Source organism: Pleurodeles waltl, chromosome 9 (assembly GCF_031143425.1).
Source record: "Pleurodeles waltl isolate 20211129_DDA chromosome 9, aPleWal1.hap1.20221129, whole genome shotgun sequence".
NCBI classification, from domain to species: Eukaryota; Metazoa; Chordata; class Amphibia; order Caudata; family Salamandridae; genus Pleurodeles; species Pleurodeles waltl.
This window is the reverse complement of record NC_090448.1, coordinates 762,058,511-762,084,148: the sequence shown is the minus strand read 5'-3', so window position 1 is coordinate 762,084,148 and position 25,638 is coordinate 762,058,511. Positions and strand designations below refer to the sequence as shown.

At 46.8% G+C, this 25,638-nt stretch overlaps 1 protein-coding gene across 3 annotated transcripts in view; it reads left to right on the top strand.

Annotated features, from left to right (window-relative positions):
* The window catches only part of PACS1 (phosphofurin acidic cluster sorting protein 1), a 1,571,500-nt gene that overhangs the window by 1,352,482 nt on the left and 193,380 nt on the right, over positions 1-25,638 (top strand). For all 3 annotated transcript variants that reach the window (XM_069207928.1, XM_069207930.1, XM_069207929.1), the window contains one exon: positions 17,750-17,885. In XM_069207928.1, coding sequence (XP_069064029.1) covers positions 17,750-17,885 — 136 coding nt within the window. The remainder of the gene's footprint in view (positions 1-17,749; positions 17,886-25,638) is intronic.

Below are 25,638 nucleotides of genomic sequence, written 5' to 3'. Positions count from 1 at the left end.
CGGTGCCGGTGTAGATGGTGCGGGCTTATAGCAGGGGGATGAGGCTTGTAGTATCTGAGATCCTGATTGAAGGATGGATGTTGTAGGAAAATGCCACTGTTGGCATGGCCACCCCCCACGTTTTGCCTAGTGTTGATGCCAGCTTTGATTGAAAGTGTGCTGGAACCCTGCTGAACAGGCCCCAGCATCAGTGTTCTTTCCCTAAAACTGTACCTTTGTTTCCACAAGTGGCACAGCCCTGGCACAGAGTTAAGCTCCTTGTAAAAGGTGCCCCTGGTAACAAGGACCCTGTGGCCAGGGAAGGTCCTTAAGGCCTGCAGCATGTATTATGCCACCCTCAGGGACCACTCACTCAGTGCCTGCACACTGCTTTGCAGCTTGTGTGTGCTGGTGAGGAGAAAAGAAAAAGTCAACATGGCACTCCCATCAGAGTGCCATGCCCACAACCCACTGCTTGTGGCATAGGGAAGTCACCCCTCTAGAAGGCCTTACAGCCCTAAGGCAGGGTGCACTATACCACAGGTGAGGGCATAGTTGCATGAGCACTATGCCCCTACAGTGTCTTAGTCAATTCTTAGACATTGCCATACTGAGTATATGGTCTGGGAGTTTGTCATTACGAACTCCACAGCACCATAATGGATACACAGAATACTGGGAAGTTTGGTATCAAACTTCTCAGTACAATAAACTCACACTGATGCCAGTGTGGGATTTATTGAGAAAAGCACACAGAGGGCATCTTAGAGATACCCCCTGGATGTTAGCCCTACTGTGAGTGTGTGACTGACCGGTCTGTGCCAGCCTGCCACTTCCAGACGAGTTTCTGACCACATGGGGTGGTGAGTGCCTTTGTGCACTCTGTGGTCAGAAACAAAGGCTGTCCTGGGTGGAGGTGCTTCACACCTCCCCCTGCAGGAACTGTAACACCTGGCGGTGACCCTCAAAGGCTCAAGCCTGGTGTTACAATGCCCCAGAGCACTCCAGCTAGTGGAGATGCCTGTCCCCGGACGCAGCCCCAACTTTTGGCGACAAGTCTGGGGAAATAATGATAAAAACAAGAAGGAATCACCCCCTCAGCCAGGTCCACCCCTAAGGTCACCAGAGCTGAAGTGACTCCCTCCCCAAAGGGAAGGAGCACAAGGAGGTTGTAGCCACTCTCAAGGACAGTAGCCATTGGCTACTGCCCTGTGACCCTATCACACCCCTAAATTCAGTATTTAGGGGTGACCCGAAACCCAGGATTTCAGATTCCTGACGACCTACAAAGAAAGACTGCTGACCTGAAAAAAAACCCAGAGAAGAACGAAGACAACTGCTTATGCCCAAGCCCTACTGGGCTGTCTCCTACTTCAGAGAACCTGCACCTCAGCAATGCATCCTGCGGGCCCAGTGACCTCTGCCGACTCAGAGGACTGCCTTGCACCTAAGAAGGATCAAGAACTCCCGTGGACAGCTGACCTGCCCAATCAAGAAAGAAGAAACCATCTTTAAAGGGACTCCCACCTCACTCCAGAAGAGCGAGTCCCCAACTCTCTGCACGCGACGCCCCCTGCCCGTGTCAAGAGAAACCAACTTTCCAGAGAGGACCTCCAGGCGACTCCAACGACGTGTCCACCTTGGGCTGACCTCCTGGCACCCCCACGATGACACCTGCAGAGGGAATCCCGAGGACCCCCTGACCACGACTGCCTGGGACAAAGATATCCAATGCCTGGAAGAAGCACTGCACCTGCAGCCCCCAGGCCCGTGAGAAACCGACCACAGGTGCAGCAATGACCAGCAGGCGGCCCTCACCCTTGCCCAGTTGGTGGCTTGCCCAAGAGGCCCCCCCTGCCCTGCCTGCAGCACCTAAGTGACCCCCGGGTCCCACCATAGAGTTCTATTGAGAACCCAACGCCCTGTTGGCACACTACACCTGGCCGCCCGTGCCACTGAGGGTGTGGTTTTTGTGCCTACTTGGGGCCCCTCCAGTACTCCTCCAAACCCCCCAGGTCTTCCCTCTGAGAATGCGGATACTTACCTGCCAGCAGACTGGAACCAGAGTACCCCCTATCTCTATGGGCGCCCACATTATTTTGACTCCTGTTTGACCTCTGCACCTGACCGGCCCTGTGTTGCTGGTGCTGGGTGTTTTGGGTTGCCTTGAACCCCCCAGCGGTGGACTACCTATACCCTGGAGATTGAGCCTGTAAGTGTGGTACTTACCTCTAAAACTGTACTGTACTTACCTCCCCCAGGAACTGTTGAACATTACAGTGTCCACTTTTAAAATAGCTTTTTGCCATTTTAATGAAAACTGTGTACAATATTGAATCTTTTCAAAGTGTCAACTATTACTGTGCAAAGAACCTTTCATTTAATGTACGTACCTGCTAAAAGAATTTTGTGGTTCTAAAAATAAATTAACAAAAGAATATTTTCTATATAAAAACCTATTGGCCTGGAGTTAAGTCATTGAGTGTGTGTTTTCACTTATTTCTTGTGTGTGTACAACAAATGCTGAACACCACCCTCTGATAAGCCTAACTGCTCCACCACACTACCACAAATAGAGCATTAGTATTATCAATTTTTGCCTCTGTCAAGCCTCTGGGGAACCCCTTGACTCAGTGCACACTATATCTCATTTTGATGTAGTATATACAGAGCCAGCTTCCTACAGTCTCCTGTTATACAGAGATTCTTAAAAGGGCTTGTACATATGTTTCTACCTATGCCTTTTGTTATGCCCCAGTGGGACCTTTATCTGGTTCTCACTTTTCTTATGTGTGCTGCTTTTGAGCCTTTACGTAATTGTCCTCTCCAGCTGCTCGCCATCAAAACAGCCTTCTTAGTGGCGATCACGTCTGCCAGGAGGGTAAGTGAGATGCAGGCTTTATCATCAAAACCGCCATATCTCACAGTATATCCTGATAAGGTAGTCCTCAGAAGTAGTGCCTCTTTCCTCCACATGGTGGTGACCCTTTCCATCTGGGTCAGAACATCACCCTGCCCACCTTCTTTGCTCCACCATATCCCTTTAAAGAAGAGGAGCGCCTCCACCGTCTGGAGCCAAAAAGTGTGTTGCCGTTCTACCTTGACTGCACAGAAGAGTTCCGGATTGGATGACCAACTCTTTGTGGGGTACGTTGGTGCAAAGAAGGGTCGGGCAGTTCAGAAACTAATCATTTTGCGCTGGGTCGTTCTCTGTATTAAAATATGATACGCATTGGCTAAGAAGCAGCCTCCTGACGGCTTGAGAGCTCACTTCACAAGGAGGAAAGCTGGTACCACGGCGTTAGCTCGAGACGTGCCGGTTCTAGACATCTGCCAGGCGGCAACGTGGGCTTCCTTGCACACATTCGCAAGGCAGTACTGCCGGGGTAGCAGTCAGATGTGGAGGGATGGCATTTTGCTTGCTCTGTCCTACAGAACTTTCTTGTATAAAGTATATTTCCGCAGCCCACTGCCAGGAGGTTATGGCTTGGGAATCTATTCTAAGGTAAGGAATCTGCAGCTAGAAGTCTCTATCAGATGAACAAGTGACTTACCTTCTGTAACGAATTATCTGGTATAGACTCCATCTAGCTGTAGATTTCTTACACCCACCCATGCCTCTCTGCTCTGTGGATATATCATGTAATTTCAGATTTTTACCCTTTTTCAGTGTCATTTCGCACGGACAAACAGAGAAAGTTGGTTCTTCCATGACTACACTTCTGGCGTGGGAAGTTGTGGAAAAGAACTGACATACACATGTTGGGGTGGTGCCTATATAGACGACCGTGACGTCAAAAACGGCTCCAACGAAGCTGACAACGCCTTGCGGAGCCAGACGACGCACGCAGATCCAAACAACGCCACCCGACAGTGTGCACAGGGGACTGCTCAGCAGAAAAATTTCAGATTTGAAGCTGACACCAGGGAATTCTAAGGTAAGGAATGTGCAGCTAGATAGTCTCTACAGATAATTTGTTACCGTAGGTAAGTAACTTGTTCTTCTGATGGATACAAATACCTGTGGATTCCTCACCTTATGAATTCTCCCATGCGCCAGCATCCGACGGAAAAACTTCTTCCCAGCTCTCCACGTCGACGAAGACATCACAATTGCACGGCTCCTCGCAACTCCGTCTGATGTCACTGTGCCAATAAAAGGTCCTCGCTGATGTTCTGACGTTAGATCCCTTTTTTTCGTCCCTTCGACGCTAACGGTTTTCTCCTAGCTCAGTCTTCGAGGTAGTGGCACCTCAGGAGAGTCCTCGATTTTCACCTGCTGCATCAGAGGTCCAGCAAGCACAGATGCAACATGGAGATAAGCTGTATCCTTCCTTCTTGGCTCCGGGAGCGGATCCGGCGGCATTTTTAAATGCCATGTTCTCGATGTTTAAGGCTGTGGCCCCTGCTGGTGCACCGGGTGGTCCCACGGGTCCATTAGCTTTTTCGATGGTCTCCCCGGCTCCTTACAAGGCGGCGCCGTTTATGCCCTTTTATCCCGCTGAGGATGACGGTTCGGCACCGATGACGTCTCTTCGAGGTCCTGTGGTTCTGATGACATTGCCTGCCAGACCTATTGCGCCGATCTCATCGCCCCGTCAGTCGACGCCGATGTTGGAGCCTCAAGTGTCCTCGGCGCTGTTAGGATCCACTCCGGCGCCGCATCCGAATGATGGATTCAACCGAAGCCAACGTTCCTCTCCTGTACTGCGTCTTCAAGTTTTGAAGCCAGTGTCATCGACGTCGGCCAATTCTGTGTCGACGCCGAGGTAGGAGGCCAGACTGAGGTTGCGTACAAAGGCCTTGAGGCTTTTAGAAGAGGAAGAGTACCAACGGCAGTTGTTGGAAAAGAGGGAGATTGTGGAGCCCTTGGGTGAATACCAAGGGTTGGATTCGGCCAGTGGGCTTGACACTTCCCCGGAATGGGACCTTTCTTCACCGGGGGAGTTCACAGAGAAGGCGGTCTCCTTCCACGGGGTGATTAGGAAGGCGGCGAACTTTTTAGATCTTCCGTTGCCTGCTGCAAGGTTAAGACAAATATTTTGACGGTGGTCCTACATCCTTCTACAACTTCTGCGGATCCTTTGCTTCCGTTCAACGATGCTCTTACGGAGCCCATATCAGAACTTTGGAGGAAGCTTGTGTCGTCTCCTGCTGTTAATAGGTCTGTGGCGAGGAGATACAGAGTGGCGCCTGGAGATCCGGGGTTCTTATTAAAACATTCCTCCCTGGAGAGCCTGGTTGTTCAGGCCTCTTGCTCCACACTGTCGTCTCCAGGCTCCTTCCCTGTGATTCCATCGGACAGGGAATCCAAAAGGATGGAGCAATCGGCAAATAAGACTTTATTTTCTTGCCACATGGCTCTCAAGGCTGCGAATGCTACCTGTGTTTTTGGTAGATATGTACACGCCCTGATGGACTCGGCTAGGGCTATGGTTCCTGACCTGCCGCAGGATGTACAGGGTCAGTTTGGTGAACTTCTAACTGATGTTCAGGCTGCAGCAAAACAGATAATTCAGTCTGGGCTGGATTCCACAGACTCGGTGGCCAGGGCAATGGGTACCTCTGTTGCTACAAGGATGCACGCTTGGTTGAGGTCCTCTGGGTTTTCTTCTGATGTGCAGACTACTTTGTTGGATTTGCCCTTTGATGGAGAGAAACTGTTTGGTGATAAAGCAGACTCTGCCCTAGAGCGCTTTAAAGATAGTAGGGCCACAGAGAAGTCTTTGGGTCTGCAAGCCTCCTCTGCTACCCCTTTCAGGTCCTTTCAGAGGTTTAGGGGGTTTGGCATGGAGCCGTCTACCGTGGGAGACCCCAGTCCACAGTCCAACAGACTGCCAGCCTCCCGTATCGATCCTTTAGAGGGCGGGGAGGGTTAGGACAAGAGGGGCCACCCAGCAACACCCTGCACCATCCTCTTCCTCTGGAGGACAACAACAAGGGAAGCAACCCTAGTTTTCTCCCCATTTTCGAGCACATTTCTCCTGTAGGGGGAGGATTACGTCTTTTTCTCCACAATTGGGAGTTGATTACATCAGACTCATGGGTTCTGAACATTGTGAGAAATGGATATGCTCTCCCTTTTCAGGAGTTTCCTCCTCCCATCCCTCCCCATCCCTCGTTTTGTTCAGAAGACCATCTCCTGTTGTTGTCAAAAGGTGCGGTGGAGTTGGTTCCAGAGCAGGAAAGGGGTCAGGGTTGTTATTCAAGATACTTCCTGATCCCCAAGGAGGACGGTTGTTTGAGACCAATCCTAGACCTGAGGATGTTGAATTGGTTCCTCAAACAGGAAACATTCAAGATGCTGACTCTGGCACAGGTACTTCTGGCGCTGAACAAAGAGGATTGGATGGTGTCTATCGACTTGCAAGATGCTTACTTTCATATCCCTATACTCAGAAGTATCTCCGATTTGTGGTGGGGTCGCAACACTAACAGTTTGTGGTCCTTCCGTATGGTCTTACTTCAGCACCTCTAGTCTTCACGAAGGTGATGGCAGTGGTAGCAGCAAGTCTCAGAAGGAGGGGGACATCGGTACTCCCTTACCTGGACGATTGGTTGATCAAAGCCAAGTCTCCAGAGCTTGTGTTGCGTCACTTGCAGTTGACTGCTCAGTTGTTGTTCAGTCTGGGTTTTACGATGAATGTACCCAAGTCTCACCTGGAGCCCTCTCAACGCCTCCTGTTCATAGTGGCAGTACTAGATACTACATTGAATCGGGCCTATCCTTCGACTCAGCGGATTCAGGACATCCAGGCGTTGATTCCAATGTTTCAAAATGGAGCGGTTGTTCCAGTCCTCAAGGTCCTACGCATCTCGGTCTGTTCGCTTCTTGCATTCTGTTGGTCACTCATGCACTTTGGCACATGAGGGCTCTCCAGTGGTGCCTCCACAAGCAGTGGTTTCAACACAAAGGGGATCTCGAGGAGTCGATAACGATCTCCAGAGACGCTGCAGCGGATCTACGACGGTGGGCTGTGGACGGCAACCTTTCTCAAGAAAGGCAGTTCTCACTGCCGCCTCCGGTGGCCACGGTTATGACGGATGCTTCCACTCTAGGGTGGGGAGCTCATCTGGGGGACCTGGAGATCAAGGGTCGTTGGTCTCCAGTGGCGTCTCCATCCGGATCTGGTCCTGCACATCTTCCAGATGTGGGGTTCTCCAGGGGTAGATCTGTTTGTCACTCGTGAGAACACGCACTGCCCGTCATTCTGCAGCCTCCAGTATCCGGTGCAAGGAGCTTTGGGGGATGCGTTTCAGATATCTTGGTGTAACCAGTTGCTTTACGCATTTCCTCCCCATACCCTTGATTCCTCGGATTCTGAGGAAGGTTTGCCAAGATTGGGCTCAGGTCATTTTAATAGCCCCGGATTGGCCAAGAAGGGTGTGGTACACGGACCTTCTCCAACTCTCGCTGTGCCCTCTGCTCCGTCTCCCTCTCGGGGCAGAGACCTCCTCTTGCAGTCGCAGGGGCAGGTTCTACACCCTTACCTCCAAAGCCTGCACCTTCATGCCTGCAGATTGAACGGGGCAACCGGAGTTCTTTTTCTATCCCACCAGATGTAGTGGATGTTATTTTATCGGCCAGGCGACCCTCCACTAAAACAGTTTATGCCAGCAGGTAGGCTAAATTTGTGGCATGGTGTGGAGAAAAGCAAATTGACCCTTTGAGGGCCCACCTCACCGATATCTTATTATTTGCTTTAGATTTAGCAAAGAAGGGTTGTGCAGGCCACAGTTAAGGGTTATTTTGCTGCCCTGCCAGCCTTTCTTTGCCTCCTGGATCAGCCCTCTGTGTTTAAATCGCCTATTGTGGTAAGGTTTTTGAAAGGCTTAGTTAATAGGTTTCCTTCCACTCCTTTTCATATTCCTCAGTGGGACCTAAATCTTGTTTTAACCTTTTTAATGGGGTCACCTTTCGAACACTTGCACTCTTGCCCGCTAAAGTTTCTGGTGCTTAAAACAGTTTTTCTCATTGCTATAACCTCAGCTAGACGGGTTGGTGAGTTTCATGCTCTTTCTTTTAAACCCCCCTTTACCTTGTTCTTGCCGGATAAAGTGGTGTTGAAAACCTGGGCGGCTTTCCTACCAAAAGTTGTCACTCCTTTTCTTATAGGGCAGATCATTACCCTTCCATCTTTCTACCGTCCTCCTCACCCCTCGAAGGAGGAAGAGAGACTTCACCGTTTGGACCCTAAAAGGGCTCTTAGTTATTATAACGAAAGAACGAAAGACTTTCGCCCGGAGGACGAGCTGTTCGTGGGGTATATTGGACAGAGGAAGGGCAGAGCAGTCCATAAAAGAACCATCTCCAGGTGGGTCATTCTTTGTATCAAGATTTGCTACTCGTTGGCAAAGAAAGTTCCTCCTGAGGGTATCAGAGCCCATTCCACCAGGGCTAAGTCTGCTACTTCGGCCCTGGCAAGAGGGGTTCCAGTGGTGGATATTTGCAAGGCAGCAACTTGGGTGTCCCTTCACACATTCACAAAGCATTACTGCTTGGACTCTGAGGTTAGGAGGGACGGCCATTTGGCACGATCTGTGTTGCAGGTTTTCTTGGTGTAATCAGACAGGCACCCACCTCCGAGTGCAGTACTGCTTTGGGACTCTATTCATAAGGTGAGGAACCCACGGGTAGTTGTATCCATCAGAAGAACAAGTTACTTACCTTCGTTAATGCTTTTTCTGGTGGATACAATAGCTATCTGTGGATTCCTCACAGTCCCACCCACCTTCCCGTTGCCTGTCTGATTACATTAGGATATGTGGTTTTATAGGTGTATTTATGTTTTGATGTCTTTTTCTGCTTATATAAATGATGGTTTTGATTATATTGCATCATGGTGGTTTTATGTGTGTGTATATATATATATATATATATATGTATATATATATATATATTGGAGCTTTTGTGAGGTTGTTTTTCACCTGTTCGCCTCAAAGGCACGTAAAAAATGGGTTAAACTGACGTCAGCACGCCGGCGAGGACCTCTTATTGGCACAATGACGTCATACGGAGTCGCGTGGAGCCGTGCAATTGTGACGTCCTCGTCGACGTGGAGAGCTGGGAAGAAGATTTTCCGTCGGATGCTGGCGCATGGGAGAATTCATAAGGTGAGGAATCCACAGGTAGCTATTGTATCCACCAGAAAAAGCGTTACCGAAGGTAAGTAACTTGTTCTTCCGGCCCTATCTTCTGCCAGCGCGCTAAATACTTCTCTGTTAATGCAAATGGACATACTAGCTGGGTCAACCATATATCTTCTATCAGTAGTGAAGAAGACAGCGGAGGTCCTAGAGCTACAACTGCCTACAGTAAAAGTTAATGCTGACGTCCTCAGGGAGGTCCTCTTGTTAGCAGTGCCTACTGATGAGCCCCTACTGATGAGCCTCTACTGACTTTAAATAAAGTGCTGCTGGATCCTGTCCTGGTGGCCTAGGAGAGACCAGCCTCTGTCCCGTCGGACAACTGACTTATGGCACGACACAATCACCTGCGCCAGAAGATCCTCTGTTTGTGTTTTCCCATCCCCCACCTGAAAGCCTGGTTATCCAGGTGTCATGCGTATCCAGACAGTCGGCTAGGACCTTCCCAACAGCTCCCTTAGAAAGAGTCTGAATTGTTTTTGAATTTCATTTGCCTCTTATTGAGACCTATTTGGCAATTTGGACACAATGTTTCCAAAATATGCAGTACTTCTTTGTCCTCTAGTCCTGAAGAGGCCCACAATTAGAATGGGCCGTAATGCGTCGACCTTTTTACTTAGGGAGGGGTTGTGAGAAATAATAACTTATACCTATAAGTAATGTTTACGATATACATCTTTTTCTAAATAATAGCAGCCATTATGCTGAGATGTCAATATGATCAACCATCTCCCATGTGGATTAACATGCAAAGTATCGTTAACAACCACATTTCGAAAAAGTGGAAGGATGATTGAAGTACAATTTCGGTTGATTTGCAACTCTATGAGCTTATGTACATGTATTGTTTGTGTATGATTTCTGTGTGAATTAATTTATCATTTCATCGTCTGATTAAAAACATATGAAAAAGAATTGTATAAATTAACTGTTGTTCCAGTTATTTATTTACAGTTTCACTGTTGGGCTGATGATTGTGCATTATTTCCTACTATCGTACCACTTTTCCTTCTTATATATCTCCCAAGGTGAGGCATAATCATTTTCCTGTTCCTAGGCAGGTTAATCAATGCCTGTTTGCTGGAGGTGGTATATCTCACCATCTGCAGTCAACAGTATCCCTGCTGTTCGACCTGAGTTTTTCGATCATCAATCCCAAATCCCACCTGACGCCCACCCTATGATTACAGTGATTTGAATTCATGCAGTCAGTACCCTAGTCAACGTCTTTCCTCCACTTCAAAGGATTGTCGTTATCTGAGAAATAGTTTCCTTTTTCCAGCACAGTGCAAGAGGCCCAGTTCTGACAGTCCTTTGATTCTTGGTTTTGATACTTTACTGAATTCCCCTGCACATTGGCACAAGAGGGGCCCTGCAGTGTTGCCTCCACCGCGGGAAGTGGTTACAGTACAGGGAATCCCTTTTGGACTCCTGGTTTGGTGCAGGAATGAGACTAATCTGAATTGAATTGCAGGATGGCCTTTGCTCCACCTCCAATTGTCGATAGTCATGATTGATGCTTCCACCTCTGGTTTGGGACCCCCCCCCTTAAGGCTCTAGAGGTCAGAAGCCTCTGGTCTCTTGAGGAACAGATTCCCACATAAACTTGTTGAAACTGCATGCAGTTTGGCTAGTGCTCAAGGCTTCACTCGCCTCCAACCAGATCTTGCAACAGTGATGTGGTATGTCAACAAACAAGGGGGAGTAACATTGTATCGCCTTTGCTGAAAGCATTGAGACTGTGGACTTGGGCATACCGTCCAGGGATCTGGGTAACAGCCAGTCACTTGTCATGGTCTCTGAATAAGCAGGCATTATGTTTTTAATCATGAGTCGCTACTCAGGCTTTAACCTCCTACATAGATTGTTCCAAACACCATTGAGTCGACGATAAATGTTTTGTAGGTTTCTCTGGCTCAGAGAAAAGGAAGACTGTGCAGAAGAGGACCCTCTTGAGGTGGATAGTCTTCCACATTAAGATCTACTGCATACTGGCCAATAAGCGGTCACCATGACCAGGCCAGCACAGCTGTGTTCATGAAACAGCCAGGCCCGGCCGAAAGGATGTTTCGCCAGCTCAGCTCTACAGTACAATTCTGCGGTTAGAAGTATTTATCAAAAGAACAAGTTACTTGCCTTCGGTAGTGCTGTTTCTGGGGGGTATACTTTATAACCTCAGACTTCTCACCCAGCATCCTCATTCTGTGGAGTGGCCTCTTTGTAACATTTGAAAGGTACCAAGTTAGTAATCAGAACACTTACCAACAATTATTCACGCTCCACGTCTAAGGGAATGGGAAGGGAAAAGACAAGAAACTGGTGTTGACCCACAGGGTGTTGCTTATATGCAGCTCCGTCCCATCACTTCTGGACCACAGCTACAAAGTTCAAGTCAGGATCAAGACTGGTGCCCGGAAGATGTTCTAAGGTCTGAGAAATCTACTGTTGGAGTATCCACCAAAAAATGCGTTCTTGAAAGAGCGTAACTTTTTTAATTAATTGAGCATAATTTTTTTTTAGAAGGGTAAATAATCTGAGAAGAATAATTAATGATATTTAAGGCTGTAATAGGTTCATTCTCTATCCACCAAAAACATGAATATACAGGGGTCCAAATATTTACAATGCTTTGTCTTCTGCACCTAAACTAAATAGTGCTGCTAGTTATCAGCGACTCCTCAAAACAAACTAGCTCTCTACTACTAGTATAAACCCTGATCCATCTCCTATAAGCCAGTAACATTATATTTAGACAATGTGCTCTCTTCCCAATTGCCCTTAGTTAGCACATTGGAAAATCAACACATGCAAATGTCTTCTCTCAGAGTATGTAGAAGAAAAGCTTAATTTTGGTTGGACAAAGGATTCTAAGTAGGCGTGGGTAAATTTAAACTTCACTTGCAACATTTGTGAAATTCCAAACATGTTAAATGACGCAATTGAACAAAATTTTCACCTGAGGGAAAGTGATCCTGTCGTCCTGAAAAAGTCTCCTTCTGCTATTCTTAGGACTTCTGTTTACGCAAAATATGCCCTTGCATGAAAAAGTCAAGCAAGATTCTGGTGAACCATTTCACACTAAAAGCGTAATTTGATTAAATTTCAAATAATTTATTGGAAAAAATTATGCAGTTGTTTCGCACCTCTAATTCTAAGCAGACACACTTAACTGTGCAGTCAATGAGGTGCTAATGCTTGCAACCACAGTATTTGTGTTTCCCTGCTGTACTGGAATCAGAGGGAAAAATATCAAAGTGACTTAGTGTCAAGCAGTAATTTCCCTCTCAGTACCAAAGTGGCTTTCAATATTTGGAGCAAGTTATTAAAGGTGGTTTTGGCCTGGTCCACTCCTGTGACATTGTGCCTACAATATGCAGTGGGCCTGAGCAAGATGGGCATGTTGTGGCTGCTTTTCCAAGCTGACAACTATAAAAGGCCCCTCAAATAATTCCAATCACTCTGACCCTATATCCCTCCCTTTGGTATAATACTACGGCCCCAGCTGTCCAGTTGAGCACTGTAAAGCACTTTTATTACTGCACTTTATTTTCTCTCTAGTATCAAATTGAGGAGATTTTTTATGTAAAACTATCTGTATGGGAAACAGAGGCAGAGAAGCAATTTGCAGAGGAGCTTTATAAAGGAAGCAAACGTTTGTGGGTTGGGTTGGTCAGGGCTGCCCTTATGTGCTTTGTGCAGGTTCTGATAAGCCGCTGAAAGTTTCTGGTGCTTTGCGTTCTTTTGATTAGCCCAAAAATTCATAATCCTGATTCTGTGTTACAAGAGAGCCAATTTTACGATAGCCAATAACTTGTTCCTGTTTTGTGGCCTAGTATATAGAAATATAACGTCATCTCACTATGTGGCATAATTCTTCTTGGAGGTATTGCATAGTTCTGATAGAGACTTCTAAACACAAATTCCTCTCCTTGTAAATTCCCCCTGATAGCAGGCTGGATCCAGAGACTTTTGATAGTAATTCCCTCACACATTGGTAGGTGGTGTAAGGCGGCTCTGCTTCAGATCCATCCAACCCCAGGTGTGACATAGGGCCCCTAAACCTGTTCCATCTCTGCTGACTGACGTTGGTTCCTTTCTTTCCATGTCTTCCAACATGTATACGGAGCTAATCCTGTCATTTTGAGTGTTTTCTTTTAATCAAATTTATCCAGTGTTCAAGGGACATGTCCCCACCAAAAACCACATGTTTGATCCCTGCAAGGATTACAATCGTCAGATGTTTTTGGTACTTCAGCTCCAGGCATAGATCTGAATTGTGCGAATACTGCGCAAAAATGAATAAGAAGGCTATCTGTGACTGATGCTAAACTTACTGTTGCAGAACTTCAGAGGAAGATGAAGAAGTCCAGGTTGAAGGTGCAGATGCGCTCTTGTTCCTGGAACCAAGCTCGCAAACGTTCAGTTGAAAAGTCCATGGGTTCGACCACGAAGTCAAAAAAGTACAAAAAGATGACACAAAGGTCTTCTTCATCCTGCCACTCCCACCAATGCTGTGGGTACCTACAAACCATGGATTCCTTTCCCTCCCCTCCCTGCACCCCCACCACTCACAACTAGTTCTGTATTTATTACTAACACACCCAGTATTGGCTGGGCCATCAGTACCACCTCAGCAGCCCCACAAGTTTAATCTGGCCTAGGACAACATTTTTAGTACCCCTGTGGATTCCTCTGGAGCGCCTTTGGGACGTAAGGAACTCAGCTGGCCTCCAGTAGAGTTACCACCAACAGATCCATCCCTGACTGAACCACTCTACCTCTTTTCATTGCAGGCCCTGTCTGAGTCCATCTCCGTTGACTCCTGCTCTGGCATAACACCCAGCACTGCAACCCTGGGTGTCCAAGCCAGCCCTGACATTACCGACTCCCAGAAACGGAGCTGATAGTTTTATCGGACTCTGACACTCTGTTTCCACTGCCCTGAGGTCACGAACAGTATTCCTATTTTGATCCATAAATGTATAAAGCTCCTGCTGATGACTATAATGTTAGTGATGATCCGGCGTATGACAATGAAATCCTATTCCTGGACCCACATGATGCTAGTAGACTGGACACTTTTCCAGACATTAATCTTTCCTCTCCTAATCTGACTGAGACAACAGAGGATTGTGCATTCTTCGTAACAGGGATTAGAAAGTCTGACAATGTTTGTACAATCAAAAATTTAACTATTCCTCCTAAAGAACATTGTCTACTCTTGAAGAATTCAGGGGCATGCAGCTGATGTAGCATAGGACCCTTCCCCTTACTCTGATGCAACGAGCAGCAACCTTTAAGATGATCACTGTTCTGAAGCTTCTATATAGTATGCAAAATATACGACATCCACGCCTAGCAATATTCACTAGAATAAATAGAGTTTCAGACCCTACTTTGAGATGGAGTTATTCCAAAAATAGCAATTAAGGCCCTATAGTGGTGGGATTGCCCTCCCTGATTTCCAGATGTCGGGGCCTGGTGAGCAAATTGAGGGAAAATATAGGAATGAAGAAAGTGGGCTATTCTCTTGGGTAGGACTCCATTAGATCCTTTTAAAGCCTGTAACAAGAATTTGAGTTAGCCTAAAGCCAAGTCTTCAGATGCACTCAACTAAGGCATGCTGTGGAAGCGGAAGACTTTATATGGGCTGAGAATGCATTAGAAAATAGAGTGCTGATCAATGAGATGCAAAAAGGGTCAGTTTCCTTTACATACAAAACTCTTATTGATAATATGCCGGACAGATTACTACATTTTAGAACACAATGGAAAGGTGTAGAGGTGAGTTGGGAGTGTAAGAAAGCACCCAAGGTAAGTAAAATACCCCACCCCAGAGCCCAGGAAAGCAGGAGTAAAATACAGCAAGTTTCCTAAAACACACTAGAAGTTGTGATAGAAGATAATGCAAGAACCAGAAGAGACTGCAAGACACCAACAATGGATTTGTGGACCTGAAGACCTGTGGAAGAAGGAGACCAAGTCCAAGAAGCACTGAAAAGTTCAGGGAGAAAAGGAGCCCCTGCTAACTTGGATGAAGGTGCAAAACTGGAACCACAGGTGAGAAGTCAAAGTCAGAATTGCACCAGAGAAGACAGATGCGGGTTCCTGGTTGGTGCAGAAGATGTCCCACGCCACAAGGATGAATGCAGTCCAGTTGGCGTCGCTGGATTCCACCAACAACCCGTGGTAAACGCAAAGCTCTTGGTTAGCGGAAAATGGCGCTGCCCGGGACCAGGAGGGACCTGGTGGCATCTACCCGGGAGGGGAAGACAGGGGGCCCTCAGCAACTTAGAGAGCCCTCAGAAGACCAGGCAGTGTGCACAGGAGTCCCACAGCAAGGGGACAAAGAAGGTGCAAATCAAGGCCCACGCAGCACGACACAAAAGATTCCCACGCTGTCAGAAAACCACTCAGGAAGCTGTGCGTTGCAGGATAGAGTGCTGGGGTCCTTGGCTGTGCTGTGCACGAGGAACTTCTGGGAAGGTCACACACAAGCCTTGGCAACTGCAAGTCACACGGTGCACGGGGTACTGTCTTGCATGGGAGGCAAGCTCTTACCTCCAACAAAATTTGGCAGCTTGACGTTGGGACTGCTGGAGACACTTTAGTCCACCACCCGTGTTGCTGCATCTATGCCTGTCGTCTGGAGAAGGGGACCCAAGCCACTGGTCATCGCTGCAGAGAGGTGCCTGCTGAAGCAGGGAAGTGACTCCGTCACTCCACGGGAGATTCCTTCAGTTCTTCTGGTCCAGGCTGAAGACAGGCAGTCCTCGGAGGATGCGTGACCTGGAAACTGTTTCAGTTGCTGGCAGGAGCTGAAGTTACAAGGTTGCAGAAGTCTTCTTTGCGTCTTTGTTGCAGTTTTGTAGTGTTCCTGGAGCAGTCAGCGATTGAGCCGTTGGTAGAAGATGAAGTAAGGATGCAGAGGATTCCTGCTGGAGTCTTGCAATCCGATTCTGAAAAAACACCCAGAGAAGAGACCCTAAATAGCCCTGAGAGAGGGATTGGTCACATAACCAGGTAAGCATCTATCAGGAGGGGTCTCTGACGTCACCTGCTGGCACTGGCCACTCAGATGTTCCCAGAGTTCCCTGACCATCCTGAAAACAAGATGGCAGAACCCAGGGGCACTCTGGATGAGCTCTGGGCACCACCCCTGGGGTGGTGAAGGACAGGGGAGTGGTCACTCCCCTTTCCTTTGTCCAGTTTCGAGCCAGAGTAGGAACTGGGGGTCCCTGAACTGGTGTAGACTGGCTTATGCAAGGAGGGCACCATCTGTGCCCTTCAAAGCATTTCCAGAGGCTCTACACCTATATCCAAAGGTAGAGGGTGTAACACCCTTCTCCCAAATAAATGCATTGTTCTGCCTTCCTGGGATTGAGCTGCTTACGCCCCAGGAGTGCAGAAGCCTGTCTGTGAGGTGGCAGCAGCTGGGGCTGCAGTGGAAACCTCAGAAGGCTGGTATGGCAGTGGAGGAGCCCCCAGAGTGCATGGTATTTTGCAACCAATACTGGAATCAGTATTGGGATACAATCCCCAGTTGTTAGACACCTTACATGGCCATATTCAGTTTTACTATTGTGAAGCTACATATGTATTGACCCATATGTAGTGCACACTTATAATGGCGTCCCCGCACTCACGAAGTCTGGGAAAATGGGCCTAGATGAAGTGGGGGCACCTCAGCTAGTGCAGGGGTGCACTCATGCAGTATCTTTGCACCTTGCCTTCAGGGTCTGAAGGGTAGACATATAGGTGACTTATAAGTGACCTGGTGCAGTGAAAACGGATGTGAAATAGTGCTTACACTATTTCACTCAGGCTGCAATGGCAGTCCTGAAGAAGTGTTTGTATGAGCTCCTTATGGGTGGCAAAAGAAATGCTGCAGCCCATAAGGATCTCCTGGAACCCCAGTGCCCTGGGTACCTAGGTACCATATACTAGGGACTTATAAAGGGGGTCCAGCATACCAATTTGGAGCGGAATACTGGGTGACCAGTATGTAAGTAGAAATTTGGAATCAGAGAGAGCATGAGCACTGGAGCTCTGGTTATCAGGAATCCTGTGACACAGTTAAGCATACTGACAAAAACAGTGAAACAGACTGACAAGTGGACCACACCATATGAGCACTGGGGTCCTGACTAGCAGAATCCCAATCACACAATAAAAACACACTGACAAACAGGCCAAAAATTGGGATAACCATGCTAGAAAGAGGCTACTTTCTCACACAGTGTTAACCTGGCTTGCACCCAGGCTGAGCATGAGCCTATCTGCAAGATTTGCCATTTTGCTACGTTCAGTCAGGGGAATCCTCCTCTCAAATGCATTTTAACTGTATTGCTGGTTCTGTAGTACCACACAAAGCAAATTGTCAGCTATACACAATTGATGGGCATCTTTTGGCATCAGCAATACCCACATTTCAACCCTCTCTGTTCACCTGTCCTTCTGTTTTATTTATAACACTCATTGCAAAAGTTGTGCTCCGAGAGCTACACTTGCAGCTATGCAGCAGCCCCTGATGTTTGTCAAATGATTAGCCCTGTCTCTGTACCATTAAAGCTATAGCTACAAAGGCAGAAGTTCTAACGTTGGGGTATTGCTTTCCTGCTAGGAGATGTTGATGACCTGCCAATTATCAGCCTGACTGTCCCCTCAACATCGCCTCCCTCTGCAACAGGACTGGTGAAGGATGTAGCAGCAACTCCTCCATCATCTCCATCCATGACCAGCGGTTTAGCCAACATTGGGTACGTGAGCAATTTATTGTTCTTTGCCCAGAAATGTGAATCTGTTCACAGAGGCTTTTAGCATTTGTTTAGTTGGTGAGGAAAACATTTTATGAATAATCAGAGATTACCCTCATGTTATCCACCTTAAATTGTAATTGTAAATGCATTTATTTAATGCGTATGACCCCTGATGAGGCATTGAAGCATTTTTTTTTTCAGCAAGTAGCATGCTACTCTGTAATCTAAGAAATTAGTGATTGGTAGGTTAGTTAAAAAAATATATATATATTATTCTTGTGCATTGGTTGTGTTAGGTTGTGCTCTTGAATGCATGCCTTCTGTAGAGTTTGGATTAGGAGTGGAATGATAAGGATGGGTTTGAAAAGGGGAAGTAATAGGTTTTGTATAGGTCTGTCTCTCTCTCTCGATATATATACATATATCTATATATATATATATATATATATATATATATATATATCTATATATATATATATATATATATATACTTGTTAAGCTTTATTAAACACCTCTATATAAATAACGATATGTACCCAGAAGCAGTAATTTTGACAAGGTATACAAAGACGCATGTATCTAGAGGTGCAATATATAGTTTTTCCCTTATATAAATATATCTACTTATCATAGGAGGCATAGTTCAAGGTACAATGATCTGTACTTGTATAACAATAGCTCTATTTTTTACTGTGTAAAGTATAGTTTATCATGTTTGAGTATACTGTTGTGGTATGTTCTTGTATTAGTATAGTCATCGCGTGGGGAAGAGCAGACTCTACTAATTTTCTGAAGTGAAATTGGTTGTCTGTGATCTTTGGTTTTGGGTAGGGAATTCCATTGTTTGGCTGCTTGAACAGAGTAAGATATTACCCCCATGTTGTTATTCTTGTATGTAAGAATTATGAGCTGGGGACTCATTCTTGAGCATAGGTTCCCTTGTAGAAATGTGTTCATGTGTTTTTTTTCCTCCTGATTAAGTGTGGTCCTTTGCCATGTATTGCTTTGTGTGTGATACAAAGCAGCTTAAAAGAGGTTCGCCTTACAACTGGTAACCAGTGCAGTGAGCTCAAAGCAGAAGAGATGTGTGTTTGTGGCTTTACATGTAGGAGGAGTGTAGCAGCAGTGTCCTGAATTCTTAGTAGTCTTATCACAGTGGGCAAAGTTGAGCCATGATGCAGACCATTAGCGTAGTAAAGTGTTGATAGGACAAGAGAGATGGTAGCTTAATATTCGTGTCGGAATCCTAGGTGTGGAAAGTTGTGTTGCAGTGTTTGCATTGTGGGAAAGCTTTTTTCTGGCTACCTTATCCACTTGCGAATTCAATGACAGTTTGCCATCCATGGTATTTCCAAGTTTTTTTACTTCCTTAGATATTTTAGGAGGTGGTTCTAAATCATCAGGCCAGGCGCGGGGAGGGTCTCCACAGGCAAGTATATCCGTTTTGGAGGAGTTCAATTTGAAGTGACTGCATGTCATCCACTGGTCGACAACCCTTTGGCAATCCAAGAGTTCTGATGTGTTAATGTGCTTTGGGGTTTCCAATTTGAGGATTATCTGTGTAGTTATAGCAGGTAACGTCAAACCCCTTGTTTATATCTGGTAAACCAATGAAATCCTGACTAACTGTAATGAGCTATGGTCAATAAGGCTCTATATAACCTGTCTAATATTTTAGTTGGAATTGTTGGCCATCTTCTTTTCTTCAGGTCAAAAGGAACCGAAAAGCTGATATTAACATATTGGAATCGTCACTTGAGTACTTGTAAATTCAAGTCGTTGATATTCACAATAGTTGTAATATTTATAATAAATTATTTCATGAAAGTAGGGTTTTTGGGGGAAAAACGATTTATTATTTTACTATACCTCAAGACTAATTTGTATGTTTTGTATAGATCCATATACATTTCATTAATGTATTCTTTTTAGTAGGTAATGGTGTACAGGTTTTATCATTTGAATCCTTGAATCCATTTTGATAGCAGAATTGAGCCATCATTAACTTATTTTAATGTTATGTTGCAATTATTTCATATATTGTCAGCGTATTAAATAAAGTTTCAGATGTTTTTTTACTGTTACTCTAGTTATTGAATGTTGTTCAAAATAAAATATTACAACAAGCTAAAACCCTGAAAGGAAGAGCAGATTCCAGCAAGATCTGATTTACTAATCTGATAGAGACTTCCAGCTGCAGATGTCTTACCTTTGATTTTCCCAGGCATCAGGCTGGATCTGAAAACATTTGCTGAGCAACACCCCTTGTGCATGCCGTCAGGGGGGCTCTACTCAGCTCTGGTGGCATAATTGGTGCCAGAAGTGATATTGCGGCCACCTATATTAGCTCCACCTATGCACATGGGCATCAGTTCTTTTCTTTCCATGCCAGTTAGTGCAGATCTGGAGAGAGCTACCCCTCTGTCGCTTTTTGACAGGCCTTTTCTTCTACTTTTTGTGGAGTTTTTTCTTCAGGTGTGTCAAGATGTCTTTGAGGAATGCTGGGTTCAAACCATGTGGCACATGTCACTGCGCCATGTCGATCACTGACTCCTATCTCGTTTTCCTCTGGTGCCTCGAGCATGACCAAGTCCGCAAAACACAAGAACATGCAGCTCTGAGAAGGTCTCGGTCTCGAGCAAGAAGGAGGTTGCAGCACCTATCTTGGAGCCCCAAGTCCTTTTCTTCCCATTCGAGGTCCTTGGGACACTCCGGGAAAAGGCATAAGAAAAAGAAGAAGTCCAAGAGGACTTCACGTTGGCCAACGAGACGATCGGGGAACATCGGCGTTCCCAGCACAGGTCTGCAGAGCTGCTAGCCAGCTGGACTCTGCTCCTCTCACCTTTTCCGGGAGCCGGAGCAACACTACCTCAAATGTCAAATGTCGAAAGAGACTCCAACTGGTTCCAAGCTGGGGAGTCTCATGGATCCGAGTCTGGTTCTGGACCGGCACCAGCCATACCTAAGCAACCTTCTCTGGTGCTGGTCACGATGCCAATGCTCCCGGCGCCCGTTCCATTCTTATATCTTATTTGAGCAGAAACAGGGTTGTACAGCGGCGGTTCCGGCACAGACAGTGCCCAGAAGTGTCAGATCATTGCCTGAGCCTTATTTTTCACAGCCAGGCATGGGAGAAGAGTGGGAGTGGTTACTGGACCCTTCAGAACACCAGTTGGAAAGCTTTAGGTCTGTTATGAGGAGCTATGAGAGGCCAGTGGACTGGACACCTCCTCAGATACTGGCTTGCTCTCGCCTCCCACTGTGACTACGGTGGGAGGAGCTTCCTATGCAATGGTGGTGCATAGGGCAGCGGAGGTCCTCAACTTCGAACTGCCCTCAGTGGCTGTCAAGACGAATTCTTGACCAAAGTGATTTAACCTGTGGCTTCCACATATGAACCCCTTTTGCCCTTCAATGAAGCACTTATAGTTGTCCTACTGGGAACTTGGTCAAAGCCAAGCACAGTGGCTCCTGTAAATAGGACGATTGCCTGCTACATTCACCCAGCTCTGCACGACCCTAGCTTTCTCAACACCTTACCCCTGAGAGCTTGATAGTCCAAGCCTCCAAATCCCATGACGCATTCCCTTCTGCTCACCCAGAGGGGGAATCCAAGATGCTGGACCATCTTGGGAAGAAGGTGTTTTCTTCCACCAGCCTGGCTCTGAAGTCAGTGACCACCTCGTGCTTATTGGGCCATTTCTCCCATACCATGTGCGACTCAGTTGTGCAAGTGCCACCTCAGGTCCCGGAGGAGGCCCAGGCCATACTCTCTCAAGCAGTGAAAGATGGAAGGGACACAGCTAAGTTCACCATTCGGTGTGGCTTAGATATGACTGACATGCTGGGCAGAGTGGTTGCATCGATAGTGGCCTTAAGGCATCACCTGACTGAGGACATCTGGTTTTTCGGGGGATGTCCAAACAAAATCTGATGGCTATACCCTTTGATGGCACTCGCTTCGCGCACACTGCCCTGGAGCGCTTTAAGGAATCTCTGGCTACTGCCAAGTCCTTGGGCCTTTTGACGACCTCACGTCCACTGTCTGCCTTTCTCTCCTTTCGTGGCTACGTAAGGGGCATGGCACCACACCAGCCCTATGCTAGCCACCGTCCTAAAGAACTAACCAAGGGTATGCAAGGACGTGACCGCTGTCTTCAGACCTAGAGGGTCTGGAGGCCAGAAGTAGTCTCCCAAACAGCCCTCAGCAGCTGCAGCCTCAAAGTCCTCCTAGTTTGGATCTGCAGGACCATGCTTGCCCAGGTGGAGGGAGAATACACCATCATCTCTTCCACTGTAAGTCTATAAGATCAGACGCATGGGTACTGCAGATCATCAGGAAGGAATATGCCCTGTCTTTTCAATCATTTCCTCCTCCTATTCACCATCACTCAAATGGCAAGCAGAGGATTATTTGTCACTACACCAAGAGAAAGTTACAGCACTCTTACCCAAGAGAACCATAGAAAGGGTCCCGATATCAGAAGTAAGCACTGGTTGTAATTCCCGCTACTTTCTGATACCCAAAAAGGACAAGGGTCTTCGCCCTATTCTAATCTATGGACCATAAATCTCATCCTCCGGAAGAAGTTCAAGATGCTCACGTTGGCTCAGGTCTTGTCTGGCCCAGACCTAGAAGACTGGTTGGTAGCGCTGGACTTGCAGGATGCATATTTTCATATCCCCATCCTGCCGGCCCACAGGTGTTACCTGAGGTTCAAAGGAGGTCACTAACACTTTCAGTTCACCGTGCTGCCAGTTGACATTACCAGCGCCCCTTAGGTATTCATCAAGGTGATGCCGGTGGCAGAGCTCATCTGCGCAGGTCAGGGATTTCAATATTCCCCCTAACTGGATGACTGGCTGTTGAAGGCGGGCTCGCCCCAGGCTGTCATCTCCCATCTCCAGACTAGGGCAAACCTCGTGCATTTACTGAGGTTCACAATAAACATGCCGAAGTCACACCTGACTACCTCTCAAACACTCTTTAGTAGCTGTTCTGGACACAGTGCAGTTTTGGGCTTCTCCTCCTGAGCAGCGAATCCAGGATATACAGGCTATGATACCGATGTTTCAGCCTCTGTCCTGGATTTTTATCAGAATGACTCTGAGGCTGCTGGGCCTCATGGCCTCCTGCATTCTACTTGTAAAACATGCCAGGAGGCATATGCGGGCTCTGCAGTTGGACCTGAAGTTCCACTGGGCACAGCATAAGGGAAATCTCTCCAACATTGTCCAGTTCTCAGAGGGAACTGCGAAGGACCTGCAGTGGTGTTTAACAAACCACAAGTGGGTCATGGGCAGACTCCTCTCGCATCCCCGTCCAGACCTCACAGTAGTGACAGATGCATCACTCCTGAGATAGGGCAGCCATCTAGGAGAGGTAGAGATCAATAGACTCTGGTCTCCGGCAGAATCCAGATTCTACATAAAAATGTTGGAGCTCAGGGTGATCCAAAAAGCTTTGAAGGCATTTCTTCTGCCTGTCAGTGGCAAGTTAGTGCAGATGTTCACTGACAACACCACCGCCATGTGGTACTACAACAAGCAAGGTGGGGTGGGTTTGTGGATCTTTGTCAGGAGGCTCTGCGTCTCTAGACATGGCTGGAACAGCATAGCAATACCCTGGTGGTTTAACACCTGGCGGGTTCTCTAAATGCAGGGCGGATTAACTCAGCTATCGATGTCTAGTGGATCAGGAGTGGCGTCGCCATCCAGAGGTGGTTCAAGGTCTCTTTCAGCAGTGGGGAGAGCCTCGGTTACATCTATTCGCCTCCGAAGAGAACACCCAATGTCAGCAGTATTGCGCGTTGGAGTTTCGAAGACGGCACTCACTCAGTGGCGCTTTTTGTCGTGAGTGGAGTTCCTGTACACCTTTCCGCCCATACCACTCCTGCTCAGAGTTCTCAATAAGGGAAGGGCAGTACAGAAACAGACCATTTCACACTGGATCGTTCTCTCTATTAAGATCTGTTACGCCCTTGCTAATAAGCTGCCTTAAGGGCTTAAGGGCTCATTCCACCAGGGAAAAAGCTGCGACCAAGGCATTGGCACAGGGAGTCACAGTCCTGGAGGCAGCAACGTGGCTGTCCCTCAGATGTTTGCCAAACACTACTGCCTGGACATTCTGGTCCGAAGGGATGGGTATTTCCCCCTTTCTGTCCTACAGGACTTTTTAGTCCGAAACATTGTTCCCAGCTCCCTGCCAGGAGGATAAGGCTTAGGTATCTAATCAAAGGTAAGGAATCTGCAGCCAGTAGTCTCTATCAGATGAACAAGTTACTTATCTTCAGTAACGCATTATCTGGTAGAGACTCTATCTAGATGCAGATTCCATACATCCATCCATGCAACCCCGCTCTGCAGACTTGTTACTAGGATTAGGGTGTTCCCCTTTTCAGAGCCCTAGTTTTGACACACATTGCACCAGTTCTTCTCACGGCTCTGTGCTTCTGGCATGAAAAAGTTATGATAAAAGTAACTGATGCCCACACACCTGGGTTGCGCCTATATAGGTGGCCTGATATCACTTCTGGTGCCAACAACGCCACTCGGAGCCGAATGGAGCCACCAGAAGGCTCGCACAAGGGATATTGCTCAGCAAAAGTTTCCGGATTCAGCCTGGGAAAATTAAAGGTAAGGAATTGCAGGTAGATAGTCTCTACGAGATAATGCATTACAGAATGTGAGTAACTTGTTTTTTCCTTCCATAAGTGTTTATAGCAGCCACTGTGTTCTTCAGTCCAAGGTCCCTACAAGGCTTTTTTCTTCATCAACGCCGTGACTGAGGATTTTTTTTTTTTTTTAAGAAGTTCCCTAGCCAGTCGTTTTGAATTTAGCGTAGGGGAAGCACTGCCATAAATTGTAGCTGCTGTCACACTTGAGATTCTCCCATCTGATTTAGAGATGGGAGACCTGCTGGATTTTCATCAGCTGAGCCTCATTTGCCTCTACTGTAAGAAACCCTAGACCTGGCAACCCACCAACCACAGGGCTGCCTGGTCACAATGATGGGTGACCCACCCTATTTAAGGTAGGTGAGATCCTAACTATTTTTTCCTTGCTAGGAATACCATGGAAGGTATAGCGATCATGTGAAATAAAATATTCAGATGTCCCTCATGCATGAGGAGAAAGGTCTGTGGTTTAGGGATTTGTTGCTGCACAGCAAACGAGAATAAGTAGGCCAATTCAGCATGACAGTCCATTTAGTATTCTGCAGTAATGAAAATGTATTTGGTGCATCAGCTAAGCACTTTCATTCCTGGTGGTCCTTCATAGTGGTTGTCCAGCCACCCTCGAGGATATAAATTACCTCCTTTAGTCTTCATCCAATTAGGAAAGCCCTTCCTCATGGGATTTAAATATTGTCCTGTTGAAGCTTATAATGTCTTCTTTAAAAAACCATACACAAAGAAATTATGCCAAATGTATCCTCCGAACTGGTTCTGTTAAGAGCCATCATATCTGCACATGGGGTGAGTGAGAGCTATGATCTTTTCCTCTTAAAAGGTATACACTCTTTTCTAGCAGAATGCTCTAAGGACCCTCCTGAAAGTCATTCCAAATGTTCCTGTGAATCAGGGTATATCTATTCGTTTTTGTTAGTCATACTTCTCTTCCTTAAGAATGAACTGTTAACACCGTTGGTCTGAAGAGAGCTTTGAGTTATTACTTTAATAATTCAAAAGAGATTAGAAAAATCGAAACAACTGTTTGTCAGTTATGTGTCTTGTTTGTACTAAAAAGCGCA